The sequence below is a fragment of the Takifugu rubripes genome, chromosome 9 (genome assembly GCF_901000725.2).
Source record: "Takifugu rubripes chromosome 9, fTakRub1.2, whole genome shotgun sequence".
Taxonomy (NCBI): Eukaryota; Metazoa; Chordata; class Actinopteri; order Tetraodontiformes; family Tetraodontidae; genus Takifugu; species Takifugu rubripes.
The window spans coordinates 13,595,754-13,614,853 of NC_042293.1; the positions used below are offsets into that span (position 1 = coordinate 13,595,754).

The window sequence follows — 19,100 nt, forward strand, 5'->3', positions numbered from 1 at the left end:
TTGAGGCGCCACGCCGCGAGAGCGGCAGCGGCAGCGTGCGTCTGCGGGGCTGGATGCAGTCAGTGCGGAGCGTCGCAGGTCTCAGGCGGAGCGCCGCGGACTACTGGGCACAGAGGAAAACCAGTAACAACCACTGGAAGCTGCTTCTTTTCTTCTTTTTTTTAAATCCTCCACGGGACAAAATATATATGTGACCGGTGTATGTCATATATATATATACGAGGACAGTTTGAACTTGTGAGAAAGTCCCGCTGCTGGAGCGAGCAGATGGATATGGTTTGAATCAAGCGGACCCACAGAACTCGCTTTACAGGTGAGTTTATGCCTTATACATTTCTTGTTTTTTTCCTTTTCCTCGCACTTTTCCAACCTTTTCAAGGCAGCCGACTCTGGACGCGCTCTCCTCCTCCTCTTCTGGATATCCGTGCCTTTTTTTCCGAATGTTTTTCTGGCTCCTTGCACAATTTACCGAATTCCCAGAGGCCGTTGGCCATGAGTCACTTTCCTCTCGAAATGGAAATATTTTCACTGTTTCTCACCACCTTTTGTCCTCTAAAAAGACGAAGCTGTGCGTGTATTGTGTTTGCTGCAGGTGTACACCATTTCTCAGACTTTTGAACAAAAGCAAGACGAGACTCATCTCGCATCGTTGTTTCTTTTTTAAAAAGACATTTTGTGATGTTGTCATTCATTCAGACTTGGATTCATCCACTTGCAGATGGACTTTTAGCTTAAAGAGGCTTTTTAAACAGTTACTTTCCGAGCACCTGTTTTTCCGTCTCGGCACCGAGATGATGACGACATAGAAAACTTCAGAAAACGCTCCTCACAGCGGGGCGCACGCCCGGCTCACCCGGGGGACCTCGGTGCAACCGCGTCTCACTCGGATGACTTGGAAAAACAAACGTTGTTTTTGGCCTCTTTTTCGTTTACATCTGGAAATCGTGTCAAAACCGCATCCAGATAAGCTGCACGCGAGTGCACACTTAGTGAATCCTGTGTTGTTGTTCCTCCGCGACCCCCCCTCCGCTAAAAGCTTCTCCCAGCGGATCACCAGTTAGTCTCCCGGGTTATTTATCATTTCACAGGATGGTCCCCCTTGCCTTCTCCCTCCAGCCTCTTTAGTTTTAATTGAGTTTGTGTCCGCTCCCTAGGGCCCCTCCTGTCTAAACTTAGGCTCGTGGGTTGCATCCCTCTCTGGGTGATTCACTGCTTTGACTCTCACTGTGGTCATTTGGGAACAGAGCTGAGAACCACAAAAGTGCTCACCCAGATCTCGCTGCTGGTCTGTCTAAGGTCAGAATGTAGAAGAAGCGCTCGTGATTAGAAGGCTGATATTAAAGCTTTGTGTCGGCACAAAGCCTCAGACTCTCGAGCCTGAATGCAGTTCAGTGCTTGTGGTGGAGTGAGTAAACCCTGCGTTTATAACCTGACACAGTTCCATTTATATCCCTGAGGGGGGATTTTGCCGCGCTGCTTTGTTTCCCCACAGTGGTCTCTGTTCAGCGCAGATTGCATCTTTTTCCACGCATTCACGTCCGGGACAATTGCGGCCGCCTATTCCGAGATGGCGTTTGTGTTTTGACCGTTTCTCGTGTCTCTTGTTTCTGGAACAGGATGAATCTCTGCTCCTTTCCTGCCGCCGTGCTGCTGCTGTGGGCCCTGAGTGCCAGCGCCGAGGGCCACTGCCAAAAATCCCCTGAGCCCAACAAGCTGAACCTCTCCGTCAGCTACGAGCTGCCGACCTTCACTGCAGAATTCCCCATCCAGAACGTGGTGACCCTCGACGGCATCATCTACGTGGGGGCCACGAACAGGATCTACGCCTTGGCCCCGAGCCTCACCAAGCTGTCGGAGTACCGCACGGGGCCACTTCTCGCCAACCAGACTTGTGGTCAGAAAGTAGCCAACGCGAGCTCTGGCGGCGGCAGAAAGGACAACCTCAACGTCGCTCTGGTGGTGGAAAACATTTACGACAAAGGGCTGTTCAGCTGCGGCTCGGCGGACAACGGCGTTTGCCGCCGCCACGTCCTGGAAGACGACGTTAGCCTGGACGAAGAGGGTAGACAGAAGAGCGTGGACGAACTGGTCTATTGCTTCACTGACCTTAAACAGGACAAGGGCCAACCCCGAGACTCCGATGTGGTGGTCAGCCCTTCGGGTTCTCAGGTGCTTAATGTGGAGAGCAACATGATCATGTTTTTCGTTGGAAACTCGGAAATTCCTGGCTCCGGAAACGTAACGGGACCCACGGCGCGTCCCCACACCATGTCCCTGCGGAAAATGAAGACCAGCCAGAACGGGTTCACCTTTTTCTCCAATCGGTCATACATGGACCTGATCCCCCCCCTCCGCGGGAGCTACTACCTGCGATACGTCTACTCCTTCCACAGCGGGCCGTTCACCTACTTCCTCACCGTGCAGCAGGTGAGCAAGGACTCCCAGACCTACCACACGCGCATCGTGCGCATGTGCTCCTCCGACCACGACATCCGCCGTTACGTGGAGATGCCGCTGGAGTGCATCAGCACAGATAAACGGCGGCGGCGCTCCATGGAAGACGTGAAGGTCTTCAACATCCTTCAAGCGGCCACCGTCACCAAGGTGGGCAGCGACGTGGAGCTGCAGAGGCAGCTGAGGCTGGAGGAAGGCGACGACGTGCTCTTCGCCGCCTTCGCCCGGGGAAAGCCCAACTCCACGGAGGCGACGCCGAACTCCGCCATCTGCGTCATGTCCCTGAAGCTCATCAACAGCATGTTCAAGATGTACATGCAGAAGTGCAACACGGTCGACCTGTATCACTTCACCGGATCGGACAAGAAGTCCTGCTACAACGTGGTAAGAGAGGCTCTTCACATTTGTTGGTTTGGGAGGGGAAATGCTAACGTGACACGATGGAACGGGACTGATTATAATCGTCAGGCTGGTGCTTCTAAAATCCAAACGATAGGGGCAAATCGATTGAAAATGACACGCGCCCTCTCCTCTCCACCCTCTTTGGTGTCACATATGTTTCATCCTGAAGTCTTTGCTGATCTACCTCAAACATCTCAGTCGTAACTTCATCCAGTCGTCCGATTGAAGTCTAAAGAACGGGCGGGTGGACGGGCGCTCGCGTGTTCAGGCAGCCTGTGTGTCTCCTGGATCTCTGGATCTTCTTATGCTTAAGTATCCTCGAGGCCTGACCTGGTCTCCAGCTCTGACCTGAGTGTGTGCACAGGGTCTAGAGTCTTGGCCTCCACATTTAATGACCGTGATGAGTTTTGCTCAGTTTACAGGCAACGATACAAAACAGCGGCTGCCTTAATCTGTGTAGGATGAGTCAGGAGGCGGTGTGTTTGAGCCGGAGATTAGTTTCTAATTAAAATCTCAAACTTGTCCAATCTTTCAATTCCTCTGCACTAAACTAAAGCACCCCCCCACAATCCTCCGGCAGCCCCCACCCGTGTTGCTGCGAGGTCACTTCTTACCTCTCCTGTGCTAGCTCACCTCCAATCCATCAACACTGACTTAATCAATGGGCTTAAGCAACTGATCAATAGCAACCTGAAGTTAACTGCCGGCCACCCTACCCCCCCCCCCCCCCCCCCCCCCCACACACACACACACACTCTGACTTCATCTTTACTTAACCTCCACATCAGTCAGCGCCGTGTATCTGCAGTCAGGCAGTGGATTACCTCAGCCTCTGGATATACGACTGGCTCCTCTGAATGCGCCGCTAAAGAGCACATACAAGACTAATGTGAGAGCTGCGTCCAAACACTTATGAGCAAGACTTCTGTCCAAACAGTGGCGGTGTTTTTGTGTGTGTGTGTGCATGGGGCTGCTGCTCGTGTCTTTCTTGTACGGAGTTTTACCACCACTCCTGGCAGCCAACTGCATCCCTGCCCTTTAACTGGTTGTTTTGGCCTCCTGTTTCAAATTTAAACGTGTGTCACTGCCAATCATTCTTGGAAAGCAGGACTCTGACTGTGGGGCTGTGAGATGATTTAGGAGGATTGCAGATCGTCACTGGTGAGCACTGGTGTCCATGTGTGCCAGGCGTCTTTGCAGCACATATTGAATTAATTCCCTTTCTCCTGAGGAACATTTATAGTTAGTTTTGCTGCTGCAGTGCATTGGTTGTATTCATAATTGTGTCAGCTACAGTAGCTGTGCTCTTTATTTGCTGGAGTGTGTCAGAACTCTTGTTCCTACACTTTCTAGTCGGTAAGCTGATAAAATTGGAACGGCGTGTTTTTTAAAAAAAAAAAAAAAAAGCTGGAAAAATCTTTAGCTGTCATCTTTAAAGTTCAAGATTGTTTACGATGGCTGTGAAGCAAAGAGACGGACAGGAGGAGCTCCTGTGATCATGTGCTTCTATAAAATCCATGCAAATACGTGGTGGGTGGGTCGGTGGGGTCCTGACAGCTATCAGCGGTGTGGACCCACAGGGGAAAGTGAGGAATGCCGAGAGCTGGGGGGGGGCAGTAGCGCATATCTGACTCTCAGCGAGCCGTGATGAATGACTCGGGGGGCAACAGGGCATCAGCAGCTGGGCGGAAGATGATCCCATAGTCCTGCCGTGGCAGCCGGCCATGCTGGCGAGGCCTCTTCCCGCTCCCCTCAACCCCCACCTGTTACCAGCACCTGTGGGAAAATGGGATTCGCATTGGGAAGTGCCAAAGAGGATTAAACTGGGCTGATGTTTTCATGGATGATGGTAGTTGGCCCCGGTGATGAATTCAGTCTGATCTTACACTCTAATTCCACCCAAATTCTACAGCATAATCAGAACTTGTCCTCGTCACGTTACAGTTGCATTGATGTGGATTTATCACACACCTGACGGATTAAGAGTAGACAGAGCGGAACACAGAGGCAGCTCCCGGCCCTAAACTGGAACAGTCACGGAGCCTGTCGAGCTACTGTGCACAGGATCAATGCAACAACCCCATCGTGTTCCACACCAAACCGCTCACACCTCAGGCAGCACCAAACAGTAGTCGTCCCATTCCCCCTCGACCACGACTGTCAGGTTTAAAATTATTGTTCACTTCGTTGCCAGCGAGAGTGTATTATCCATTTATTCTGCATTCTTTCCCTTTGACTCACTTGATTACCGGCTCAGGCACGGCGTTGCTTTTACAGGAGGCTCAGGAGCATCTCTGCTGTGTAATTATCAGAGAATCGTCGTATCTCCGCGCAGTTTTTAGGGCCCCGCAAGGAGTGTTTGATGCTCAAACAGCAGAAATTATGCTGACTTCGCTCTCTCGCACCTACAAAGCTGTCATCTCGAGCGATGCCCCCTTTTTATGATAGCTGCTCCAACTCAAATACACGCCTGTTGTGTGCTGCTTTGTTTGAGTTTGAACCTCCGAACGTGCACAAAAGGTCAAGTGCTGCAGTCAAAGAAGCATTTATCTGGATTCTTAAGCCGTTTTCTATGTTCCCCTTTATTGCTTGCTTGTCTTGCACCAATCTTCTGCTCAGCTGCCAGGTAAGGAAACAAGTTGTAACGACTGAACAACTGCCCATCCAGCCCCAGACTCTGAGTCTGGACCTGAGCGATCTAATCATAGCACCAATTAATAGATTTATGGCAGCTATTCAGAAGCATATGTCAGGTAGACTCTCATGAGGCCAGATAAGAACAGCTATAAATTCATAAAATGGTGTAAACACTCAGTAGAGGCATACTTCAGCTCACGCCACGGGAGGATCGGGCTGGATGTTTTCGCCACCAAATGGGGTGTTTCGTTTGGAGACGTCCCACTCGGGATGAGGCTGGAGGCCCGGCGAAAACCGTGTTTGAAGTCTTTTTAAGTGCCGGTTGTCGGGCCAGATGGAGCCCTTAACTCTGATTTAGGCAACAGGACCTGATAGATGCTGTCACGATTAGTGGCTCTCCTCAGCTGTCGACGTGATGGAGCCGATCTGCCGCTCTGGCTCAGTCAATGGGGGCCTTTCTGTCTTCAGGATGCTTTGTGTTGGGTTCAAAAACAGACAATAATTCCCATTTATACCTCAGGATGCTGAGGTCACGATTGTTTTTAGTACATCTTGACATATTATAATATATTTCCAGATGCAGTTTAAATTCAAGAGTACAAGGTATCCTTTAATCTCTGCTGGTATTTTAAGTACTGTAAAGAATTTAGTCTATTTACATCAGTCATCAGTCTATTTAGACTTTATATGCCTGTTTACGCCGTTAATATCAGCTCTTAAAGAAATTTTAACGAATGTTAAAGTTTTAAAGGAACATTAAAAGACCAGCTTGTTATAAATCCTTAATAAAACGCTTATTTAGCTCTTCAGTTCTCAAATTGAAACTGGTTTTAGGCTTGAGGGACTCTCTGAATACCCATAAGTCTCCTGAAGGGGCAGGAACGCTTGAGAGTAAAAAATAAGAAACAGCCACAGGTCAAAATTATCATTGGATTACTATTGATTTGAGAAAACCCACCAAACACTGATTGCTTTTAAATTCAATCTCAGTACTGATTGATTGTAGCCTGTGTAATATAATTGCAGTTGGGAGATGCTTTTTGACCGACAGCCATTTTGATTAGCCCGCCTGTTTTAATGAAGGAGGTTTAAACGGGCAGCAGCTGCACAGACTCCATTGATTTTACGTTATGCTGTTGAGGCATTCCTAATAATTTCTGATTATCAAGCAGGATAAAGACTCAGTTATCTGCCCTGCCAGATATATTTGGCTTTGGCTTTGCAATACAAATCTTTTTTTCTGGTCACTTGATAAGATTGAATTGAGTTTTATTTGCATTTAAGAAACTTTCACGAAGAAGCAAATAGAGGAAGGGAATAAGAGGAATGGTGAGGTGAGCCGGTTCTGCTCACTGCAGGTCATTCCCAGGACAAAAATGACTCAATGCCACCTCAACGCTGAGGTGCACAGTGCACGTGTAGCTTCTGTACTATAAGGTACCTACAGAGACCCTAGTGAGCCACATCTGGGGCCTGCATGGAGGTTGTAGTGATGAATTCATACACTAAATATAAAATAATAATAATTTCTGATATGAAACTGGTGTTTCGAGCCACCGATTGACTTCAAAATGTAAGATCGGCTCAGCATCAGAAGCTTTGTGCCGTCTTTTTCAGAGACGGTATAAAAATAGAAGCCGAAACTCCCAAATATAAAGGAAATTCCACTCTCTGTTTCAGTCTCCTCCTTATCTTTACTTAGCCAGTGTTTACATGAACCTGCCTTATGAAATTTATTATTTACCCTCTGAGACATGAGTGTGGTTTCATAAATCACTTTGGAGCTGAAACCCAGTCAAAATCTCACCGCTGGTTGCAATAGCGAGAGATTAATCAGTCATCAGGGCTCCTGATGTTTCAGGCGTCCTGGGTAGTTTTCCAGCCAGTGATGATGAAACCCGCAGCAGCCTGACAATAGACGGACTTAATACTGCAAATCTCCCCATAATGCTGCTGATTCAATGGGCTTTGCAATGGAGGAGGCTTGTTGTCAGGTCCCGCATGCCCGAGCCTGCTCATGCTGTTCCTTAGCTGGTATTTGTTTGTGCGTAGTCTCTCTCTGTGTGAAACACATGTGCAGAAGTGGTGCACGACTTAAGGCAGCGCGATGCATATGGATTTTAGTGTTGTTTTGGAGCTATGCTGCTATTTGCTCGCTTTAAGTTGATATTATCTGTTTCTTAATCACATCTGATCCATTTGATCCCTTTGCAGATAATTTGTCCTTTTTTTCTAGCTTGAGGGCATTCAAGTTCAGACAGATGCTCCATGTGTAGAGATAAACAAAATTACAATAAATAAGGGTGAAGATGAGAGGAAACAGATTCACCTATTCACACCGAGATCCTCCATTTACTGAGTTTCCTCCTTTGCTGTTGGCTCTGGTGGGCAGGAAACGATCTGTGGGATTATATGTATGTGTTGTGGTGCCGAAGGCCTCATCACATGCTCTAGGTGCACTCAAGGTGATTTACAGCCTGTAAAACTGTGGCATTACAAGCAAACCCTTTCCAGGATCAGCATCCTCGCAAAGCTGGGAGACGGCGAAGCGTTTTCCTAGGCTTTGTGCCGCAGCAGTCGTAGATTGTGGCCTACGTGTTCCAGCCTGTCGGTGCCATCGTTAATGCAGAAAACCCCGCCATGTTCTGTAAAGGCGAGTAGGTGTCAGACGGTGTGATGGAATCATCAAAAGAATGAAAATAATATGTTCTTGTCCTGTCCTGTCCCGTCCCGTCCTTGTGCCTCCTACGTCTCACAGACCTCTGCTCTCTGAGGGTGCGTGTGGGGATGCATCGGAAGGTTAAGCCCGATGTTTTCGGATCTGCTCAAAAGATGTTGGAGGCTGCACGTCGGTGCATGTTGCACTGTTGTGTTGCTTAAACAGGTTGATTGTATATTTTTCACAGGTTCAGCTACTCGTTGTTGATGAAACAGATTCTCTACATGATTGTAAATGTGATCATTTGGAGCCGCATCAAAAGGATCCAGCTGTTGGATGTACGGACATCAGAATAAAATGAACTCCGGGTGCCCACCCCCCAGTGAAGACCACATGGGTCCCGCCCGGTCTGGGTTTGCCTTTGGATTCACCCAAGGATGGACGGAGGGTACTGAAAAGCTGTACCTAAAAGCAGGGGTGGCGAGTTAATTAACCATGATGATACGCAGGAATCTGTGTGTGTGACTGCTGTGCACCTCCACCTTCCACCTGGACCTCCGCTCTGTGCCCTGGCAGATCAGCACCCACATTCAGCTGCACAACACTTAAAAAACCATAAATCTCCATCCCGTTTAATGGGATAATATAAGGGCGGACTTAAGGCTCACCTTGGAGCCGTGCAAGCCGTCACGATCCACAAAGGATCGTTCCGCTCCATTAATCACGAGAATCATCAACCTACTGAGTTCTTTGCTCCCCGATCTGTTGGGTGAGTTCCAGCGAGCTTATTTCAACACTGTCCGTCCACTCTCGTGGTAGGTGAGCAGGTCGACGCCAGCCTGCAGGCATTTCCTGGAAGATTTTCCACATGGTCTCACATTCCCCTGATGTCGGCACTCAATTTTGATTCCACCGCGTTAATAATCAACTCAAGAGTTTGGTGACTTGTTTTGCTGGAGAGATGGAAGCATGTGTTAATCCATTTGCATGGGCTTTTGTGTGCACACCTTATCTTTGTCCCCTAGATAACGAGTAGAGTCGTAAAAATGCAAACCGCCAGTGCCTGCAAGCTGTCTCTCAACTCGCAGGGTGGGAGCCAAATACTGTTACATTTAGCCAGAGCTGGTTTCATTTTCAGCCCGACATTTTGGCCTTTGTTGTAATGCTTTGAATAATCCTCAACAGCTCCACATGTTTTTCAGCATTTCACACAAGAACCTTTAGGTTTTTTTGGTGAGTAAAGACCCAACTTGTAGGCACATCACATGTACGCAGCCATGTTGGAGACAGTGTAGCTCTCATTAGATGTAATTCAGTGGATTTGTGGTTGGATGATGGGTTGGTTGATGGATTGATGGAGTACAGATAGAATTGAGTTTTTGGGTTTTTGGACACAGTTTTGTAAACAAGACAGACATGTCTGTGCTGAGCTTTTCTTATTCGGAGCTGTTTTTGATGCACTCCTGTAGCATCAAATACGAAGGAGTTTTTCCCTGTTGAGCTTATGAGTCAAGGCCCCTGAGCTATTTCCTAATCAGCGGCATTCCTCCGAGCCGTCCAATTCACCAGCTCTTGGTTAAAATGAGGCGTGCGGCCGTTTGTCAGTGAAGGACAAATCGCCCCTTCTCCTTGTTGCTCTCCTGCCTCATTTTGACCCCTGATCGTGCTCATTTCCTTGACTCTGGACCATTCAGGCTTTGTCATTTGGTCTGAGTCCGAGCCTTTGAAACACCCATGATCACAAAGGTCAGCAGATGTGAACTGGAAAACTGTCAGGATCCTTCATAAAAGAGGTTTGCAAGCCATGCAGGGGATATGTGTGTGTCTTGGATTGGCTGACCTTGCTACGGGCAGGATGCAACACCTTGAGTGTGTGCTGTGTACCCTGTCACAGACACACTGACAGTCTGCATATTTGTCAGCAAACTGAAGCCTCCATCAGCAGCTTCCTGGTCCTGCTCCCGACATCACATCCTGTTCAATAATCAACATTACCAATAAGACAAAGACATTTGTCTCTAACTGTTCCCTGGAAAGGTTTGCGCAATAACTTCCAGCGCACTCAGAAACCCAGAAGCTTCCTAGCAGATAAAACTGAAACGTGAAACTGAATCGTGACCTTTATCATTGTTTTACCTTTAAGGCTTAAAAGAGCAGGAAAGCCTCCACATTTCCTGAACACACAGATAATGAGTGACCAAATGGATTCGGTCTCACCACATTTGAGATCTAATCTCCCTCCGTCCCATTCAGCCAATAATCCCCTTACAATCCAAGCAGAGGATTGTGCCAGAGTGTGTGCAGAAGTAATGGAGGGCGACAGAAAAGAAGCCCTTCTGTCCACGGCCCCCCGGCCTTTACCACCCTCACAAACAATGCCCCACAAACAGAAAAGCCATCCCGCCAACCCTGACACGCTGCAGATACTGTTTCCTGCGGGCTTTGATCTTATCGTCCTGAGCCGTGATCTCAGGTTGAATCATAGCTGCACACCTGAGTGGGCTGTGGCTTGTCAGGAAATGAAGGGTGCTGGTTTTTACAGTGGAAGGCCTGAGTTTCATCAGCAGCGAAGCTGTGGTGCTAAAACTCCTGTTTACACAGGAGACAAAGTCCTCCCATTTCCCCCTGAAACAGCCATTGGCTGTTGTCAGTTGTTTGGAAATATCATCTGATTTGATTTAAGGATAAGGATAAGTACTAAAAGAAAAAATAAAAATAAAAGACTCTTATGTTATGTACATTGCTGTGTACATTCTACAGTATATACAGAAATTATAAAAAAAATTATGTACAGGAGTGTCGGAAAGTGTGAAGACAGAAAAAAAAAAAAAAATTTGATTGTTTTGATTTGATTGTTTTCATGGTTTCAGAGGAAAATATGACCTATTTCATTCCAAATGAAGCAATCATTGTTATTGTTGGGCCGAATCACACCCTTCAGGTCTGCGTGCTTTTCTGGGTGAAAGGTGGAGCCGAGATGTCTCCGCGCCGACGTCCTCCAGTTCTCAGCAACACTTATCAGATGCAGCAAATCAAGTGGGAACCCGACCTGATTGAGGCGCACGGCGCCACCAGATGACAACTTCCTGGACTTTTACCAGCGTTGTGATACGTTTGCATTGTGGGGCAGATTCTCCAGGTTACCACCTGCAAGAGTCTCGACATGCAGCGCGATAGTTTATGGCCCCTTTGCAAAAGTCAGTGAAACTAACGTCCGTTCTCTAAAGCCGTTTCATGAAGTTTTTGGCGTTTCATTGGCCTTCGGAGTTGAATGTAGGTCTTTCATGGAGAGATGCTCCGCATCACGTTTACTTGAGTGTGTCACTCGGAGGGGGAATAAACGAGAACAGCTGTGCAGCTTCTTCCCCGCTGCTGTATTTCAGATCCCCGCTCTTGCCCTCTGCCGGCGTGCCGCAGTCGCGTTTGCTTTCCCTCATCTGGCTCTCATCTGAGATCCATTGTGAGCACGAGCGCGAAGCTGCTGCCAAGGCAACGGCCACCAGTGATCTCATCCCGTCCAGGACCGTGCTGGGATGATGAAGCCCGCGTGTTCAGACCTTCTGTTGACCCTCGGTTGATAAGCCGGCTGGCTGCTGAGGCGCAGGCCTGTGCTGTTTACAACCAGAGGTTATCTGCCTTCTTCTCAACGGCTGCTGTTGAGCTGCTCGTCTCCAGCTGCTCTTTCCCTGCCTCACCTCACGCACGAGCCCGTCCCCCCGCCTCGGCTTGTCTTTAAATGGCGTGGAGAAGGGCCCAGAGGAGCTCTTTTAGGCAATTTCTGCTCTCCGTTATGAACCTTGCTGTGAAGAGTCTGCCAAGCGTCTGCACCCGTGGATGGATTGGATTATTCCAGACTGACAGGGAGAAGGAATTCAGCACAACAAAAGCACTGGCTCAGTAACTCTGAAAACTGTCCGTTTTTATCTGCGCACGTCCTCACTTCAAATCACATGCAGCCTAATCATTTTGACATCGCCAGTGACCGCGGCTGTGCTTCCACCCCCCACCCCACCCCCACCCCCCCGTGACAGTGGTAAACAGTGGGAGACGGCAAATAAAGCTAATATGGTCATACAAATGGATGGTGATGCTAACTCCCTCATGTGGCCCCAACACTAAATCAGCCCCCCCCCCTCCCCCTTATATTGGTGGATCTAATAATTAAGAGCACATGTAGAAGGTGCATTTGTATTGATGGAGGACGGCTGCACTCAGCTGTCACAGGAAGGACCGATACGACCTCGTAAAAGCATTAATGGTCAATCCTGATCAGAGAGAAAAAAAAGCATGTGACACCTTGGAAATTAACCAGCGTTCTGACGCAACACAATCAGAGTGCTGAGACAATGTGTCTGAGGTTGTTTGCATGCACGTCCAACCGCCCTGAAGAGGTCAGTGGGTTGAGCCCTTGCTGCAGTGGAAATCTGTAGTTCTTTTACTACATATATCCAGTATATATCTCACAAGCTGCCGCTCTCACCTCCCTGTATCCCAGCTAACGCGCTGGGTCATTAGACATTCTGTCTCAGCATCCTCGCAGCAGACGTCTTTAATCCCGACATGACTTCAGCATTTCCACAAATAAAAGTCATTGGGAAAGGCGAACGTCCTGTGGAAAGGTTTAACTGTGCGCTTCCTGCAGAAAGTGTCGACCAACCGTGACGACCTTCGGTTTATATGGCGTAATGCGTCTCACATCTGAGCAGCTCTTATGAAACACCTACTGTCGGAGAGGAGCCGCGGAGATGAAACGAGGCATCGATGTTAACCAGAGAAAATGGGCGAATGTTAAATGCCAATAGCGCGGATTCATTAACTGGTCGTAAAGAATATTTTCCCTTAATATCTTATCTGCGGAGAAGAAGGCACCGAGGAGTCGACCTTCTCGGATCCCGTTTGATCTGCAAACTGTAACTTCAGCTGCTGTGTCAGCCTGACCAGAACGCTCATTTGCAGGGGCAACTCTGGAAAGCTCATTTGAAGAACCCACCGTTGCCATTTAACAGAAGTGGAATCAAAGAGGCTCCGCTTCTGAGGGCCGTGCAGAAAAACGTCTTTTGGCCCTTGATCACCGAAACTCCATCACCCCCCCCCCCCCCTGTTTTCAATTGCATAAATCCTGCATGTCGAGGGTAGAAACGCAGGAAAATATGCTGATAAAAGCAGCACAATGAGTCACAGTGGCAGGTTGTGATGAAAAGTCCTCCCTAGCTCTCAGCGCTGATATTTTTGTCTCTTTTTGGAAGCAAAGGAGGCGGAGGATGCCAGATCGTCATTCAGGTTCCTCTTTTCCTGGGCTGATTTATTGTCCTCTGCTGCAGACGGAGGACGGAGGACTCGCCTCTGAAGAGCATAAACCATCGTCCACATGGTGAACACTTACGAAAATCCTGTCCTGTGGGCGGAGCTTCGGGATAAATCCGTAGGAAACACGGTTGAACCAGAATTAAAGCTGAGGGAAGATGAAGGTGCAGGATAAAAACCTGCAACCATGCAAAAGGTCCAACTTCAGGTCATTCCTGGGCTCTCCCCACATTTGAGTAACAGGATCTGGTTAAATCCTTTTGTACATTTTTTTTTTGTATGGCTTCGTGTGTGGTTGCATTTGGAAAATCAGTTTTTCCATCAGTTTTTTCGGCATCACTGCCAGAGGTGTGTGAGAATTGTGGATTTGTTCAAGGAAGACCTTTTGCAGAAGTAGCGTTTGTTTTTTTAATTAAAATAAATACTTGTGTGTGAGGGGGACTGTTTTGGATCGTTATATACCGTGGGTGGTGCTTCATTGTGTATAACTTAAACAAAATCATGTGAGTAGAAGGTGTTCTTTTTCCCTTTTCTCTCTTGGGAGCAATTTTCCAGGCTGTAAAGTCGTCCTGCAGTAAACAAGAACTGTTAAAGGAGGATGAGCCTTAAACATTGGTGTGAGATGGGCGACATGTGTGTGGTTACAGAACTACCGGTACAACCATGTGGTCCTGTACTCTCAATACCACCAAACTGGACGCTTGAGATTTTATATTAGAAAACAATCAAAGACAATATGAGACGGGCTGGGTTTGTCCCAGGGTTCCCTGGACAGTGTGCATTACCAGTACAAGTCAATTTCACCCTTCATTTGCAGAGCTTGACCTCTCTCCTGCTGCCTCGGAGGCCTCAGTTGTGAGCAAACAACAGCTGGGGAACGCATTCGTGAAGTTTGTCGGTTGGAAAGCGGTGATTTTAAAAACCTCCACCAAGGCGGCCACGCCGAGTGACATAATGATGACTGCCGTTTCTGGAGCGGTGTCTATTTTGGAAAACATGCATGCTGAAGGCATCAGAAGGGGCCACACAGTGTCACTGTCTGTGGGGTAACAGTGCTGGGAAGAATCAGAGAAAGTAAGAAGCCAAATATTGTTGGAAAATGTGTCCAAATGTCTATCAACATGATAAATGTGGGTTTGAAATAGTGTTTTCAAAACACCACTTAACTTGGAAGGGAAACCGACGCTCAAGCGGTCTTTTATTGTGTAATTCCTGGGAATATGGTCCCTGCACCACTGAAAATGGGAAGTTCGATCCTCAGTAGCAGCTGCACCAGCAATCCAACACGCAGAACACGGAGGTCTGGAGATATCTTGTCTTCTTTTAGCATCTCTCCGATCTGCAAACACAAGTTCGTACTCCTCTGTCCATCCTGTTTATGAGTGAGGCCATGCTCTGCCCACCTCGGGGCCCCATTACGAACAAAGCTGGCGTCTGGGCGCGAGGCCCAGCGGGGCGAGGCCGGCTGCGCTCCGAGTGCCGGGGGTTTGTCGTTGCCTGATTGTCCACTTCTCTGGCCGTCCAACACCCTGACAGTCGCCTGGAGCAATGCAGCCATGCAAAAACACATTAACACATGCGGTTGGTGTGAGCGGCCACCTGTGCGCCGTGCGGATGCACATGCACATGTCATGGCCACTAAAACAACTGAGGCTCAGGTTGCTGCGTGCGCCCATAAGTCCATGTGTCCATGAGTACAGTAATGTGTGTCACATATGTGTGGCTGGGGCAATGCACACACGCGCACGCTCAGACTCCTGTGTCTGTAAGTCACATTCCTTTGTATTCCACTTTAAAATGCATTTTTACACATTCCGCCAACCACCGAACCCTTCTGCATGACTTAAACATGCAGTCTGGAGGTCAAAGGTCGATTATTTCGGTATGTGGGGAGAATGATCACACAGGTTTTGTGTTTGGGTGTCGGGCGAACGCTACTCTGGCTAAGCCTCACCGACGCGATACTTATTTTTATACATTAGCAAGCGCGCCTCCGCATTATAATTGCTCAGCCCTGACAATGTTGGTGTCAAACGTCTCTCCCGCCAGTCACACGGATTATAGCTCCAGCATTGGCGTGTCTACTCACAAAGGACCCAGGGGCCACAGCTCGAATATGAAAGTGACATTAGACTGCACAGATCGCCTTTCACCTCGCATTTGACTCCGCAGCGCAGTGCCACGGGGTTTAAGGGCTCCACCGCGCTGAAACCCAATCACCACGCCGTTGTTTTGGGGACAAAGGCTGCTGGTTAAGTAAGGAGCAGAAAAGGCAATACAGTATTTCACGGCTCTGCCCCACGGTGCCTGTCGTACAGGTGAGAGGCGCGTTCACAGGATGGCCTGAAAGATGTAGAACATCAGGAGCAATCGCCCCACCCATTAATCTTCCAGAAGGTAACTTTAGGAAAATACTCCAACATATGGTCTGGAAGGCTAGGTAATATCTGTAATATCTGAGTACTGGTGATATTCTATATTTCTGCCTGGAACCGTGAGTCCTCTGCCTCCCCGTCGCTGTCAGTGTGACGCCCGTTCAAACTCTCTGTCTTCATGCCAAGAAACAGCAGCGGCGCTTCAAACAAAACTTGTCAAAACAGTCTTTCCACTGTCCGGTTTCATTGCCTTGATCCTCAGAAGTACCTCAGTGGAGCCAAAGGAATGCCTCCAAGACCCTTTCACGCCTCCCTCCCATCGACTCGCTCCGCTTCAACAAACACTTTAAAGTCCCCGTTTATTTGGTCTGAAAATAATCGGCCCCTCCGCCTGTTTTTCGAGCCGCGTGGCATAATCTGCACGGCGATGACATTTCCGCCGAGAGGAGCTTTTGGGGAGGTGGCCGCTCTTCGTGCTCGCAGGTCTGCTCGGGGAGGGAAAACAGGAAATAGGACGGGATCAGAAAGTCCAATCCCAGGATAAAGCGGACACAGTAAAGGTGTACTTCCAGAAGAAGTCAGTGTCTGTTGTTGAGACTCCTCAGCTGCTACCACGTGTCCATATCTTTGGCCCACGTCAGATGATCCAAAGCCAGGAACTGTCATCCCACATCCGGTTTTTGACTTTTTACTAGTGAGTAATTCAGTGCAGATCGGTTGGCCGTACCATCTCCCAGCTGCGCTTTTGGCTCGCCGACAGCCGTCCTTTCTGCCAGCTTCCAATTTCCTCCCCATAAGTTAACCATTGTCATCCTAACAGCAGCCACTGGCCTCCAGGACATTTAATTTAACCAAGGTTTGTTTCTGCGTGCTTGTCAGTCCGCCAGACCTTCCTTTCTGTGCGGTCCCGCTCGCCTCAGACGTACGGTGCCACCAACAAAAAAAAACTTCCCCTGATTTATTACTTCACCATTGTCTTCATCATCTTCAAAGCTCCAGCTGAAATAAACAAGTGACGCAGCACGTTTGTCACAAACCGCGCGCGTTGGCCCGTTGACCCGGGCAGAACGGGGGAACCTTTTCTAAGAAGTTTCAAGCTGATTTTGAGAAAAATAAATCCAGAATGTCGTGGGCTGTAATAGAGTTTCATTCATTGATAAAATGTTGGTCATTGTCCTGAGCTCCGTTCAGATTCAGTCCAGTAACTGGAGACTCCACTGTGCTTTTTTTTCCACTGCCTTTGCCCCCCCCCCCCCCCCCTGACTGTAGTGAGGAGGTCAACATCTACTGAAGCTGAGAAAACAGCAAACTGTGGCCCGGTCAGGCAGCCAGGTCAAGGACCTTAAGAGCTGCAAGGGCCCGCCACCCAAGGGTCATTAATAATTAATGAAACCTGAGTCTGGGACATGAGACCATGACTAAACACAAAAAGATCCCAGGCTGGGCAGCGGGGGGGGGGGGGGGGGGGGGGGGGGCATCGATAGAGAGAAAAGCCCCCTTGAATCAAGCTCTGGCAAATTTTCACAGTATGCTCCAGAGGCTGCAGACACAACAATCTGCACAAGGCAGCAGCACAAATCCAACGAGGGGTGCTGGAGTGTAACATTTTAGTTCAAATGAGAAATGGATGCAGTGGAAAGAAGGGTGGGGGGGGGAGTGAGAGAGAAAAGAAACAGTTCGCGGAGTGAGGACAAAAAAACAATTCCCGCATGACAAGTCTCCTCGCTGTTTCCCATGAAATTCCCAAACTTCTATTCAACACAGCCCGTACTTGCCCTGAGGTACCACCATGCCCAGACCGCCATTACAAGCCCGGCCTGATGAAAGAACTACTAAGGGGGGCTTAGGAGGTTTACCCCTCCAACCCTCCCCCTTTGGGCCCAGCTATGAAGGAAGATGTGCACCACTGGGAACAGATCTTTACTGGAAAAAATGATAACTAACACATAGTCTGTTGTATTCACACTCATTTATTGGTCTTTAAAAGCACCGTGGCCTCGCACCATCATGGACGTAAACACAATAACAAACACACGCTGCAGGGATTCTGCCTTATTCATGCCGTCCTCCTCATTTTCCAGAGCTCCTCGGATGATTGTGATCCACACGAGGGAATCCACGAAGGGAAAGAGGGCAAGTATCGCCTGCAGGTCACCCAGTTTGTCCAGAGGTTGGAGTACTGGCAAAAGGTGCTGACGAACACCTTGGTCACCTCTATCACCGTGGTTACGGTCCACGGCCGCGCAGTAGGGTACCTCGGCACCGCAGATGGACGACACATCCAGGTAAAGTAATAAAGATCCTGTTTTGGATGTTGTGGAGCTTAATTTTCGCAGATAAAACGAGCTGACATGAGCAGAAGGTCCAGGAGCTGCACTTCCAGTTCAGTTTCCTTGTCTCATTGTTCATGTAAATGCGGCAGGATGTTCGTACGTGATGAGTGAAAACACTCTGACGTGGTCAGCTGCAGGTGCCTCTGTGTTGGGGGGGGGGGGCTGCGACTGAGCAACCTTTGCTCGGCGAGCCTCCAGGAAAGTCCTCGCTCCAGTCAGCCATCTGGGCAAACAGTCTAGACTTTCCTGTCGTTGCACAAAGCAACACTGGAATTAGCCTTGCTAGTCCAAATTTGACAGGAAAACAGAGGTCACGTCTTGGATTTGGGGATATGATCCTACCGTGTAGCAGCATCTCATTACTCCAACATAAGAGATCAAAAATGCCCAAATGCTGAGTAGATTAAAACAATTTGGCGGTAAAACTAATAATCTGCTCGTGCCCAGAGGACTTCGTCGGCTCAGTTTCCCTCCGTTTTCATGCACTGTTTGCCAGGGCAGCTCTGAATGACCTCACGTGTTTTTGAAACACAAGAACGCCGAGACGTACACGCAAACAAAAGGCAACCGAGACGCGGGGTGGAAAAACACCCTAAAAACGGTCGACAGCTGCAGGGGGAGGGAGCAGAGGCAGTGGTAGTGGGGCACGAGGGAGCTTACCATCCCCACCACACGTTAATGGTGAACGGAGGGTTATGCTGACACGTCCTCTCAGCGAGTGCCCCGTGCAGCTGTTGCTGTGTGTTTTCAGTGCTACCCCCCTCGGTCCCGGGGCCCTCCTTCATATTTTGTTTTGTTTTTTTGTGGTTGGCTCATTTGGCTGAAGTTCGTTTGTCTTAGCCGATGGATTTGAGGAGGTCCGAAGAGCGCGGCAGCTGCCCACCATAAAATTCTCGATTTGATCAAGCATTTGGGACAGCGGGCGCTCTGAGGCAG

The 19,100-nt window shown here is 48.8% G+C and overlaps 1 protein-coding gene across 2 annotated transcripts in view; it reads left to right on the top strand.

Moving 5' to 3' along the window:
* The first annotated feature begins 72 nt into the window (after nt 1–72).
* Nucleotides 73–19,100, top strand: part of met (MET proto-oncogene, receptor tyrosine kinase) — a 39,856-nt gene continuing 20,828 nt past the window's right edge. The window contains exons 1-3 of one of the 2 annotated variants that reach the window (XM_011607323.2): nt 73–313; nt 1,617–2,838; nt 17,913–18,116. In XM_011607323.2, the coding sequence (XP_011605625.2) occupies nt 1,618–2,838; nt 17,913–18,116 (1,425 nt within the window). In that variant the 5' untranslated portion in view covers nt 73–313; nt 1,617. 2 annotated transcript variants of the gene reach the window in all.